This window comes from Pteropus medius, unplaced genomic scaffold, assembly GCF_902729225.1.
Source record: "Pteropus medius unplaced genomic scaffold, Ma_sr-lr_union100, whole genome shotgun sequence".
NCBI lineage: Eukaryota > Metazoa > Chordata > Mammalia > Chiroptera > Pteropodidae > Pteropus > Pteropus medius.
Genome location: NW_024348242.1, coordinates 5391412 through 5405199, shown reverse-complemented (window position 1 = coordinate 5405199; position 13788 = coordinate 5391412). Strand labels below are relative to the sequence as shown.

At 47.9% G+C, this 13788-nt stretch overlaps 1 protein-coding gene across 2 annotated transcripts in view; it reads left to right on the top strand.

Moving 5' to 3' along the window:
- Positions 1–6211: 6211 nt before the first annotated feature.
- P2RX7 (purinergic receptor P2X 7) overlaps positions 6212–13788 on the top strand; it is a 33525-nt gene continuing 25948 nt past the window's right edge. Inside the window, exon 1 of one of the 2 annotated variants that reach the window (XM_039879400.1) lies at positions 6212–6432. In XM_039879400.1, the coding sequence (XP_039735334.1) occupies positions 6314–6432 (119 nt within the window). In that variant the 5' untranslated portion in view covers positions 6212–6313. Of the gene's footprint in view, positions 6433–10885; positions 11178–13788 lie in introns of those variants that run through there. The other variant, XM_039879399.1, reaches the window with a different exon arrangement.

Genomic DNA, 13788 nt, shown 5'->3' with positions numbered 1-13788 from the left:
CATTCATGTTGTTAACGTATTCATTGAGCACCTACTATATGCCTAGAACTGTGGCCCTTAATTTCACAGTTTACAACTGAATTTACATCTTAGGTACCAATACCGTATAGACCAGGGATTCTCAGCCTTGGCACTACTGACATTTTGGACCGGACAATTCTTTGTTGCGGGGTGGGGGGTGCGGGGATTGACCTGTGTATTTTAGAATATTTAACAGCATCCCTGGTCATTAAATGCCAGTAGCACTCCCTCAATTACAACAGCTAACAATGTCTCCAGACACTGCCAAATATCCCTGGGGGCCTGCGATCACCATCCCAGCCTCTGCCTTTAGAATTGCAGAAGACTTCGGTATCACCTGAAGTGGTCAACTGTCTTGACTCAGAATAGACTTTGAAGGTTCCCAAGGAGAGCATGTGTATTGGGTTTGAACGGAGCGGAGTGGAGGGGAGATTTTGGGATTAGAAGAAATCCAGCATCCATAAGACGGATAGAGCAATTATACCCAGAATAAACTGAATGAAGCCAGTTATTCCTTGTGCCTGGGTTGAGTCACGGAGGAATTTCCTGTGTTGGGGTGGGGCTGGCAAGGGATATGAGCCTTTGGGAAATGTCCTTCAGGCAGGAGAGGCAGAGATGTAGCTTTGCTCACAGTTTCAGAAACAAATGGAGAAGACCATAAGAAACGCAGTAAATCTCAGTGATGACAAATTCTAAACCCCTGAATGATATCTAAATGCCTGGACCCCGTGGCAAGACCCGGTGGGTCTCTGCATGCGGAGGCAGGTGGAAGGCCCCAGGCCCGTCATAACCTCAGGCATTCAGACTACTCAGGGCCGCCTGGAATTCCTGCTTTCCCTTCTGGCTCTTGTCCTCTGTTCACCATAGCAACCGTTTTAAATCTTCTTCACTCTCATCGAAGCTCCTACCCCTCGGCCCCCTCTTTCTCTCTCTATCCGGCAGCTCTGCCTCTTAGTTCACACGGGAAACAGAGGCCATCCGACCGCGCCCCTCCTGTCCTTCCTCACTCCCCTGAACTGAACCCGCCTTTTCCTCTATCTCGCATATTCCGTCAGCAGTGTGGCATAACAGAACTTTCTACGATGGCAGAAATGCCCTCTGTCTTCACGGTCCAACGTGCTTAGCCGTTAGCCACATGTGGATATGGAACACTGCAGTAGGGTGACTGAAGAATCGAATTTTAAAGTTCATTTAATTTTAACTAGTTTGAATTTAAGTAGCCACGTGTGGTTTAGCGGTCACCCTCTCAGACAGCACTGGCTCAAGGTAACTCAGAGAAACACACTTTTGGATGCCAGGGCACTGGGCCTTCTCCTAACTGTGACATCCCTAAGCAGTAGACAAATTTATAATAAGAATTAGGTGATGAGAAAGAAGGAGGAGCGGGGTGAAAAACACCTGTTCACGAGACATCGCCATGGAGAAAGAGAGAGGAGAAAAAACACATTCCACAATGCTGTTTTAGCAGCGAAAACAGTTCCCAAGGGAGAAACTACGGTGAATCCTGGCTGAAATACTGTACTCCCAAAGGGGACTAAGAGTCTGGTACCACAGTGTCATCGCTGCAAATCCCAGGCCATACTGACACCAACACGGAGCCTGAGTGGGAGGAAGAACCCAGCGCCAGCCAGGTGAGAGTGTGGTGTCGTCATGTCCGGGAGCATCAGTTATCTCTGCTTGACACAAACGGATCGGTGACTCGAACGTCCCATTTTGTGTAGCTGATTTCGCTCCCATTTGATGACTCCCTCACATTTCAAACAGTTACGCATCTTTTTAAATATGAAAAGTGAGAATACCACACCCTCCTCCCTCCACCGACTTCCTCTAAATGACGAGCCCATGGCTCCGAGATCACATTTTGAGTAATTTCTCCCTTGACTTTAAATGCGTTCATCAGAAGTGAAGTTCCCACGCGTGCTTGTGCTTAACCCTCGGCTCCGTCCTGTTCCATTGATTTATCCGTCAGTTCCCTCACCCGTGCCCTTTAATCTCTCAGCTTTAAATCTCTCTTAATATCTCCTGTGGCCACTGGTGTCTTTGTGACTCGTGGGCTTCTGGGTACATGCTCCCTCCTGGGTTCCCTCTCCTCCCCTGCTGCCCCTGCTCAGTGTCCTCGGTGTTGGTGTCCTTCAGGGATCCGACCCCAGCCGCCGCCATGCCACACGCCCCCTCTCTGGGCAGACCCCTTCCCTCCCTCTGGCACCTTCCATTTTCCACAGAGATGCATAGCTAGACCGGTCAGATTCATTCTTTTGGATTTGGTCCGTGACCTGGGGTTTTCACTTGAACGGTGGGCATTGAACCACGATAGCCTCGCTGGGCCACACGCCCTCAGAGAAGCCAAGAAGTCCAGTGTTTAGAGGGACGCACGCTGGGTGCACAGAGAGAGAGGCAGAGGGGAGCCGGCAGCTTCAGACGAACTGAACGAGCAACCCCATTGCAGCACTGTTTCTGAGTCTATTAATAGGTTCTTGCAAGGTTGGGCCACATTTCCTGCATTTGAAATCTGCGACCTGACCGTGGTTCCTAAAAAAACCTCCCTTTTCTGCTGAAGAAAATCACTTGATTTTCTGCCCTGTAACCAGAAACACACACACACACACACACACACACACACACACACACACGCTACACACCCTTGACTGAGAAATTTACCCAAATCCTCCCATTCCATTCAGGACCTGATCCCTACTTCACAAAGAAACAGGGACGCTACGTTTTGAACACCTTTGAATGGCTCAAACGCTTCCCTCCTAACCACTTCCCCAATCTTCCCTTGAGTCTGTCCCCCACTAACAGCCACCCTGGCCTCTCTCTGCTCATAGCCGGCTGGAGGGAAAGGCAGTCACATCTGCCACCTCCACTCTTTCCCTCTCTCCGGTCCTTCTTTGCACCATTATCTTGCAGGAAGGTGATCCCTCCTGAAGATGTGGTTTGAAGTGTCTGCAGGATATTTAGGTCTGGAGGTTCATGGACTATGGAGGTGTGAAGCTCAGAAGGCAGGTTCGATCTGGAGGTATAGATTTTTTAAATCTATCAGGGATTTTTTAAAAAAGCAATGCATGCATATGGAAAACTTCATAAAGGTGATAGATAAACAAGTCTCTTGACACTGACGAATCCCCCAGTTCCTTCCCCCAAACCATCTTGCATATCCTTCTAGACACAGCCAGCTTAGTGGACACAGAACCTCTGCTGTTACACAGGGACCCACGCTTAGACAGGTCCTGAGCTCCGTTTAATGTCCTGCTGTCGATCTTGACATTCTTAATTTTAAATAAAGGACCCTACGCTTTCGTTTTGCACTGGGCCCCCGAATTATGTAGTAGGTCCCATTTCAAGCTATATTCCATGTACAGTTAAACACACCATGGACATATGTGCTTCTCTTTTCTTATACAATTCAATAAGACATCGTATGTCTATTGCACTGGGTGTCAGCATTTGGTGATTCGTAAAAGCATTGTGAGGATGAACTTTCCCAGGAAGAAGATTTAAAAGTCGCTCATGCTGTTCACCAAATATTTTTGCTTCTCCCTTTTCTAGGTACATGGGAGACATACGGCAAGATAGTATTTCCTGGTGCCTCGTGGTTAGATAAGGACAACTGACTCGTTTTGACCAACGAGTTAGGAGCGAGAAGGCAGTGTGTTATTTCTAGCTCAGAACTTTTAAATGTTGCTGTAAGACCCGCCAGATTTCTCATTCAAGAGTTCAAGACAGTGGCTGTTCCTCGAGCCTTGGTCTCTGAGTGACTACGATGAGCAGAGATGGGTGACCCATGACTGACATTTAGCGTGGTTGAGAAATAAACCGATGGTGTTTTTAAGCCAGGAGATTTGTAGTATCGCTTGTTACTGCAGCATAACCTGTCCTGTCCTGAACGATAGAAACATAAAAAATGCTGAGGCAGAATTCGCTCGAACTGACAGTCAAGGGGAGAAGAGAGAAAGAAAGATATGACCAAGAGTCTTAGAGGTAAAAATAGGGAACCAGGAGAAGATGGAACTCAAGGGAGACGTGGGAATCGCGGGAAAAGACTGCTCCAAGAAGAAGAGAGTTGTCACGGGGTTAAACGTGTCCCAAAGCTTAAGTAAAATAAGGAATAAAACATATCCGCTAAAGCTAGCAACCGAGAATTCGTCGGTAAGCTCATGGAGAACGGTCTCCTCGAGGTGGTGTGGGGGATGCGGACAGACGGCCGACGGAGCAGAGAGGGGACAGCGCGAGTTCAGCAGAGAGACCAGGACAAAGAACGCGTCTCGGGCGGGTGGCAAGGGCAGCACTGAAGCGACTTGCCTGTTCTGGACATTCCCTATGAAGGGTGGCACGCCGCACGTGGCCTCTGTGTCTGGCCTCTTTAGTTTAGCCCATTTTCGAGGTTCACCTATGTCGGAGCCTGTGTCGATACTTCTTTCCTTTTTACGGCTGAATAATATTCCATTGTGTGGATAGGCCGTGCTTTGTTTATTCACTCATCTGTTGATGGACATCTGGGTGGTCTGCCTGTTCACTGCTATATCCGCTAGTGGCTGGTGCTCTTGGGAACGAACGAATGAATGAATGAATGAATGAACAGCATAAACAGCGTTGTTCAGTCACAGAGGTGGTAAGGCGTGACACCAGAATTGGAAACCAGGCAGCTAGTCCTTCAGTGCCCTATGTTCTAACCACCAGGCTGGACTGCCATAATGGGAGTCCTGTGGACGTCTTCTTGTTACAGACGAAGATTACCGTACCTTCAGAGTCCCAGCAGAAAAGTGACGGCGGACTCCGGCGGGGTAACTAATGGCGGGGCCACTTATAAACGTGTCAGTGGAGTTAGGAGAAAGCAATAAGGGATGGTGAGTCACCGGGGGCTGGCAATAGCCCTCTCAGCCCGAGGCCTGAAGGGACGAGAGGGCGTGGTGCCCAGGGCCTTGTCTTGTGCAACTGGGAGGAGGCTCCAGAGCTGGGAGCCGAGAGGTGGGGGGGGGGGCCCGGAGCACATGGGTGAGAAGGTAACATTCAGCTCAGACTGGAGAAGGAAGACTCCCCCTGGCCACTTGGCACACTGGAAGAGCAGAAATTGAGAAATCGAGTTGCAAAAATAACAATATTTCTCTGTAGCTGTCAAGTGATAACGTCCTCCGTCTTTGAGTGACTCCTGCTTTCTGACTCACTGAGAAACGCCAGCCTTTAAGATCACAGACGTCAGAAACTCTGCTCTCTGAGATTGCATCGGTAAGAATTGAAATACTCCACTTTCGCCTGGAGGAGCTGGGTCACCGCGCCACAGAGCAGCAGCCTCCGGGACACGACAGTCGACATCTATCAATCAGCTTTATCGCTTCCAAGGAAACAGGGCACTGGGTCCACTTTGCAATCTAGATCTGAAGTTGACCATCTCATGCAAAACCTGCTTTTGCTTTGAGCCTGTCAAAACCTGCTTTTACTTAAATTTAATCGAAACTCCATCTTCCCCCAAACCCTAGATTAACTGTCTGTTTTGGTGATGCCCCACGACTCCTCTGGCATCACTGACTGGGTCGAAACCCGGTTTTGTTGGACGGCGAGTTTGTTCCTGGTGGTCTCAGGATGACCGGCCTAAGTCAGGGGTGGGCCCCCGAGGTACAGGGCAAGACGGAGAGAGGACCCAGAGGGTCACGCAGGAAATGTCCAGCATAGAAATAAAGTCCCCACCCCCCGCAGCTCCTTATCAGCAAATCTGATCCCACCCCCATCCACAGACCAGCGTGTTGTGAGGAAGTGGGGGAAGAGAAAAATGGGGAGACCTCTATTCGCGTGTGTGTATAGACATCTGGGGCTGAACAAAGGGTTATAGAAATGAATCGATTCGTCTCTGAATGGGGCTTGAGGCAATGGAACGGCCCGGGCCCTTCACTAAGGCACAATGGAAGCACTGGGCCTCCTGACATTTGAAGGACTGCCCCTTTCGCCAAACTGAGATGAGTCAAAAAGGGCGAAAAGAAAAGGGGAAATAAAATTCTAAAAATGCCCTTCCTTTGAACACCATCTTTGTGCAGGCTTCTGGGGGAGGCTGGCTGGGGCAGGGTCATCTGCCAGGCAGGCCCACAGGACTTGGCTTCTCTTGTTTATCCACAGCCACATCTGGCCAGCTGCCAGGGCCCGCCCCCACTCTGCCATCATTGGAGGAACTCAAACTTAAAAGGCTCCTCCTAAGAATCAAGACATTTCATTTTCCTGGTACTGGTGGGCCTGCTGTGGCCAGCCTGGGAAAGTTGAGCCCTGGTCCAGCCCCGAGCCGAGTGGGCAGAGGCCTCTTGCCATGCTAGCCTGGTGCAGTGATTTTTTCCACTATGAGACAAACAAAGTCACCCGGATCCGGAGCATGAACTATGGCACCATTAAGTGGATCCTCCACATGATCGTCTTTTCCTACGTTAGGTAAGTGGGGTGTGGGGATGACCCCAAATCTCCGCAGTAGTCGAGAGCATGGGAAACCCCAAGGTGCCGCCTCTGGCGCACGTCCTGGATTCCATGTGGGTTTAAAGCCTGAGACATGTGCCTCACGCGCAGGCTGGTGGGAAGAGGGCGACAGGGAGCGGCAGGAAGGGATCTCGTCTGCTGCGGGAAGAAGCCTCGGGACGCGGGGGGCGGCACTCTGCGTTCTGCCCCAGGCCTGCTGGGACGAACTGGGCAGGGCGTGCCTGGGGGAGGCGGGGAGATGCAGGGCAACACCCCGGACCCCCAGGGAGGAGGCAAGGAGTCGGGGCACACCTAGTGATAACGCTGGCAACTACGTGAGTCATCACTGCCTCGGGGAGGACTAGGACCAGACTTGGAAATGTCCCTTGAGGTCCAATCCAGGGTCGAAAGGGCCCCTTTGCTCTTTTATTTTTTAAAAGCAGCTTATTGAGATATAATTTGCATACTACATAACTCGTCCATTTAAAGTGTACAACTTAGTGGTTTTTAGGATATTTACAGGGTTGTGCAATCATCACAATTTTCGAATATTTTCATCTCCTCAAAAAGAAACCCTACATCCTTTAGCCGTCATTCCCAGTTCTCCTATTCCCCTGCAGCTCCGGGCACCCACTGACCTGTCTCTATGAATTTGCCTCTTCTGGATATTTCGTAGACATAGACTTGAACAGTATGTGGTCCTTTATGACTGGCTTTTTCCACGTGACATCACGTTTTTGAGGTCCATCCATGTTGGAGCATGTATCGGTACTTTATTCCTTTCTATCGCCAAGTAATATTCCATCGTATGGCTGTATCACCTTTCGGTGGACATTTGGGCTGTTTCCAGGTCAGGGCGACTATGAATAGTGTCGCTATGAACATTTGTGTACAGGTTTTCGCATGAACGCGTTTTCAGTTTTCTGGAACTGGTGGATCATTTGGTAACTCTATTTTCAACCTTCTGAGGAACCACCCAACTGTTTTTCAGAGCAAATGTACCACTTCATATTCCCACCAGCAATGTGTGCTCCAATTTCTCTACATTCTGACCAACACTTGCTATTGCCTGTCTTGAATTATCGGCATCCTAGTGAGATGTGAGGTGGTATCTGCCAGTGGTTTTGCTCACATTTGCCTAATGGCTAATGTCCCCTTGCTGTTCGTGATGAGGAGGAGGAGGAGGAGGAGGAGGAGAACTTGCATTGATATAGGGAGATGGTGTAGTTTACTAGCTAAGGGTTAGAGCAACCTAGTTTATAATCCTGGCTGAGTTTCCTGGGCCAAATCACTTAACTTCTCTGAGCCTCAGTTTCTGCATCAGTTCATACAGCTCTTGGGATAATTAAACAAGAAAAGGCATGCGAGCCCTTATCAATGCCTGGCACAGCGTAAGAGCTCCACAAACGGTAGCTATTTTTAAAAATGACCTTTCTGAATATAATAGGTGCTTAGATATACAGTACTTCCTCTCCTTTGACGGCCAAAGTAACTGCACCCAAGCTTGGGATTTGAGATCTGAAAACGTGGATTCAAAAATCCTTCACCTCTTTGAGCCTTCGTTTCCTTATCTGTAAAATGAGGATGATGGTTGTGGTAAGAATTAAATGAGTTAATAAATACCAAACTACTAGAAAAATACTTGGCATATGGCAAACCCTTACTACATGTTAATTCTTCTTATTAATATTAATTATCAGGATGATCATTATTTGATTCATGTTTACTATGTAACAAATATTGAAAAATAAACACACATGTTAGAATTCTAAAATAAGACACATTGATCAGCTCAGATATCACGGAACCAACGATAAAAAGCATAGTTAGTAAATGCTCCCTTGTGTTATCAATACATAGATCATATGTCACGATTCTACGTAACAGATGATGTAACTTACTGGTATTCGTGGGCCCAGCACATAATTTCTTAAAAGCAGATTATTACATATATAAGGACAGATCATTATGAGAACACCTTACAATGATAAATATTTGTCTTTCACATGGTGGAATCTTACCTGACATGCATTTAATTATCTCAAGTTCAGTTACGCATGTCCCACGGGAGCATAAAGGGGGAGGACAATTTAAACAGTGCCGCGACCCAGCGGCCGGGTGCCTGGACTAGGTGTGAGATGGGGTACTGCCGTTGAGGCTCCCTCAGTCCGTCTCCGTTCCCACATGCTTCTCATAGAGTGAGCGTTTTGCCACCCTCCCTGTGAATCTACATACATAGTTTTCATCCAACGTGTTCCTGAAAATAAGCCAACTTCTTCACCTTCACCTGGAGCAAAACTGGAAAAACAGCAACTTGTTCCAGAGCCGGTGGAAAATTGGCTCTGATGACCCACTGAGGGTTGGAAGGTCTGTTTGCTGCTCTTTGTGCACAATGTAAGGGTCTAGCAAGGGCAATTTTGATGAGACACAATTTTTACCTTAAGCGCTGACTTTAAAAGGTAACCATGTAAGACGCTTCTCCATTATTTATATTTTAAAATTTAAAACCGAAGAAAAATATTGCCAGCTTTGCTTTTCTCCCTTATGTTAATGGAAGATTTGCATCTCACTGAATGAAGTCCCATGGAACATAGCTTTGGAACTGCTGCCTTAAATTGTGCTGTGAGGTCTCAGGCTGATGTGACTACAAGTTGGGCATTTGTTAAATGGGTAGACCCATGATGCACAGGGATCCGGGAGGTTTTCTGCATCAAATAGGAGTGATGTAGACCACAGCCGGAAGTCTAGACAGGCTCAGATACAATTCAGGAGATGTGTGCAGCAGCTGTGTTCACATGGAGTTCTAGGTTCAGAGGCTGTCCGTACTAGAGCAGAAAAGGCAAAAGGCCAGGATAGTGAAGTAAGACAATGCCTCAGTTATTGAGACTGGAGTACAAGGTAGGGGCTGGCGACAGAGAAAATAAGACAAGAGGCTGATCAGTTTCTCATAGTCCCCACAATCAAGTTCAGATCTAGAGTCAAGAGCAGGGGCTATAGGGCAGGCAGGGTCAAGTGGCCCCAGCTTCCAGGGTTGCAGGAGTGTGTAGACGGATACTGAGGAGGTCTGTATTAGTTAGAACTGTTTGGATACGTGACAGAAACCTAACTCAGGTTAGCCACCAAGCCACAAAGGGGAATTATTGTCACATCACTGGGCAGCGGAAGAGACGTAGCTGTCTGCAGACACAGATAGCTATAAATGTTCAAACTGTATTATTAGGGCTGGGTCCCCTCTCTCTCTCTCTCTCTCTCTCTCTCTCTCTCTCCATATCTTGGCTCTATTTGGCTTTCTTCTTGAATAGCCTCTCTATATAGTATAGCACAGTCATAACCTCATATCTTCCCCACCTAGCAACTGCAGAGGAACAAACAAGTCTTTCCTGATAGAAACTCTAGCAAGAAAGTCCCAAGAAAGACTCTGATTTGTTGAGCTCGAGTTGCCTTTCCATCCCTCAAACAATCGCCAAGGCCAAGGGCATGGCGTCACCTGATTGGCCAGCCCTGGGTCATGTGGTTACTCCTGTGGCCGGAAGTAGCAAAAGGGCGGCAAAGCTGAATGAACCAGACCTGAACCACATCCAGTGGTTTTTCCTTAGAGAAGAAGAATTCTGCTGCAAGAAGAAATGGAAAAAGCAAGTGGTAGATGGGGTGGGGGGGACGAGACAGACAACAAATAAACATCCATGACAAAGTCTCATGGTAATCACGATTTGAACAGCGTAACTATGGGGCAATCCCATATTATAGACCACTTCTCGACTAGATGTCACAACCTAATTTCCTGGCCTCCCTTGGAGCTAGGACAAAGTCATGAGAACCAAGCTTTTCAAACATAAGTGCCATGCAAATGCTTTAGCACATAAGGAATACCATGAGGTGGTGGGTGTGAGCAGAAATCACCTTCAGGAATTTATGGGGGCAGCACCAGCCTTGACCTATATCATGGGGGCCACCTCCCAGGAGCCCATGCTACAGAAACTTCACTCTGGCCCTCCGCTGGCTGTGAGCTTCCCCATGGAAGAAGGGGCTTCTGGGGCTGTGAAAGTTTTCTATTGCTGCTTGACCAATTACCACAAACTCAGTGGCATAAAACACCATCCACTTAGTAGCTCACAGTTCTGTAGGGCAATATTTTGGGAGTGGTGTGACTGTGTTCTCTGCTTGGGGACTCACAAGGTTGGAATCAAAGTGTCAGCTGGGCTGAGTTCTCTCATCTTGGCACGCGGGAAAAGGATTCATTCCCAAGCTCGTTCTTGTTGGCAAAATTCAATTCCTTGCGATTGTAGGATCAAGAGCTCTGTTTGTTTGTGAGCCACTCCCCACCAGCAAACTCGTGTGTCAAAACCTATGTCTACACATTCCAGCTCTTTTCGAATAAGTTGGGGAGATGTTCTCTCAGGGGCCCACACACACAAAAAAATCTGTTGGCCCAGGCTTAGGCACTGGTTAACCAGATGGGAGGTAGTTCAATTTCAGGTCATGTCCTTTCACTTTAGAGTTACCTTTGCTCAGTGAGCCCAGGCGCTGTGAGACAGGGCCAGGCTTTGTCGCGAGCTACTTCCTCCCTGCCACGCTTTGAGGCTCCCCTCACCCACCATGCCGGCACCGGGCCAGTTCCCCTTGGCATGCCTGTCTGTGAGAGTCAAGAAAGTCGTTCACATTCAGAGCATTTGGATTGGCACTCTGAGGAACCTCTTTACTGTGGGCACTGTCATCTACATCTGGTGAGTAGAGTGCAGTGTGCCAGCCTGAGGGCTCCACGGGCTGACCTCGCTCTCCTCCTTGCCGCCTCCTCCCCCCACCACAGCCCTCCTCTCAGCCTGTCACTGCCCAGGCTCCTCTCACACTGGCCTCTTTCATCTTTCCGGACTCTCTTCAGTTTTCTGGTCCCCAGTCATCTCTCTCTGTATATACTGTAAAGCGCAGGCAAACGCCAACCACTGCATGGTCCTGTTTGCTCTAGGGGCCAGTGGTTTTGCAGGCTTCCAGACACACAAAATTGTAGCTTCTTGGTGCAGAAAGGGAGCCAGGCAGCTATGTCCTCATTCAGGACAGGTGGCATGGCTTGTGTGAGTCATCGTGTGAGGTGGAAGAGAGCTTCTGGGCAGTCTCTGGGATGGGGCAGGGTATTGCAAACTTTCTTTTCCTCTTTTTTCCACTGATGCAGCTCGGGAGCATTTTAAATCTCAAAATGATGTGTTTGTTATTATACAAAGATAAGTTTTCTGATTTACGAGACAGCTGGATTCCGTTAAGGCTGATCTCTAACATGTTGTGCATCCTGGAATGAATATGAGATCAGAATCGAGCTTCCCGAATGGTGGGCCACAGTGACCCGGTGTCCTTCTGGGAGAATGTCACAATTTCCAACACAAAAAAACATTGCACAACCGCATACGTGTTGTGATTCAAGGCTGAAATATATCATTGAACAAGTATTATCTATTTGTCAAAGGAATTACAGTTCATAGCTCTGTGTCATATGTGCCGGTTGAATCTCAAATCTGGATCTCTAGCCCCAACGTCTTTCTTGATGAGCTTTCTTTTTTTAATGAATGTTATAGAAATACTACAATATATTAAGGATAATAAACACCCACATACCACCATCCAACCTAACAAAAAGAACACTGCTAATCTAGTTCCGGCTCCCTGCAAACCCGGCATTTATCCCATCCCCTTTCCTCAACCTTTACAAACACCAACCTGACTTCGGTGCTTGTCATTCTATGTTTGTTTTTATATTGCTACAACGTGTGTCTATATCTATAAAGACGTTCTTCCTTTTATATTGAGGTGAAGTTCATATAACATAAAATTAACCATTTTAAAGTGAATGGTCGGTGGCATTTAGTGCCTTCATAGTGCTGTGCAAGCGCTACCTCTAATTCCAAAACGTTTTCATCACCCTAAAAAGAAACCCCAAAACCATTATGCAGCCAACTCCCATTTTCCCCGCCCCCAGCCCCTGGCAACCATCCATCCACTCCGTCTCCAGGGATTCAGCTATTCTGGGTCTTTCGCATCGATGGAATCATACAGTCTGTGGCCCTTCGTGTCTGTCTTCTTCCACGTAGCATCATGTTTTCGAGGTTCGCCCACAGTGTAGCATGTCTCGGCACCTTCCTTCTTACAGCTGAATGACAGCACGTGGACCACATTCTGTTTCTCCATCATCTGCTGACGGACACCTGGGCTGCTTCCACCCTCTGGCTGTTGTGAATAGTGCTGCTGTGCACGGACGGGTATTTGAGTATATAATGGTGTTTTGGATTTCTTCAAACCTTACACTGTGGCACGCTTCGTTTGCCCAACATGATGTCATTTCCGTGTTGATACGAGCAGCTCTCCACTCATTTTCACTGCTGTAGAGCATCCCATTGTACGAATCCAACAATTAAGGTGCCCACTCAACATTCAGGGATGTTTAGGTCATCTCCAGTTTTCCCTCTTACGAATGATGCTGCTGTAAACATTGCTGAACACGACTCTTTGGGCACACGTGCGAGGGTGTCTCCAGGGCACAGACCCAAGAGTGGAACGGCTAGATCATAGGGAATGCACCTCTTCGAGTGGACTTCAAGTTGCCAAAGGTGAGTTGTCTTTTCAAGAGTCTCCCAGGGGTTCTCGACCCTGGCTGTACATCAGAATCAGCTGGGGAACTTTTAAAAGCTACAGAGGTACCTGGAGAAGTCCCCAGACCTACCAAACCAGAGTTTCTAGGGATGGGTCTGGGGGCTGCAATTTTGAAAGCTCCCTGGATGATTATATATCACAGCCTCGGTTGAGAACAGCAGGGGCTGCTACATCTTGGCCCATTCTTTGCCAAGGTCAGCTCCTGGAAGGCAGCCATTGGCTGGGATGTCCTAATATCATTCACATATTAGGGGCTAGGCAGAGGGAAGAGACCAAATAAATACATGCTGAATGAATAAACAAGCATCTAGAATAGACTCTTAATTATCCAGGGCACCGGAAGATAGGGAAAACAGATAAAAGGGATGGAACCTACCATGTTTAATGATCAATTCCACTTTTCTAGTTCCCACCATAACAATTTAGATTCACATTCTAAATAAGGCATTAACAGCTAATGAACTGACCAAAAGACAGGAAACCAGACGCCTCGGAGCTACATCCTGTGTGAACAAGTATAGCACACCTGGCTAAGAGATCTGGCTCTGGGCCACATGAGAGACTCGCTCAGTCTCAGATCTGCCACTACGTGTGTGACCTTGGGCAAGTTCCTTCACCTCTCTGAGACCATTCCCTGGTTTATGGAAGGGTGGAGATTACAGTAACTTTCTCCTATTGTGAGGATTAAAGGAGATGATG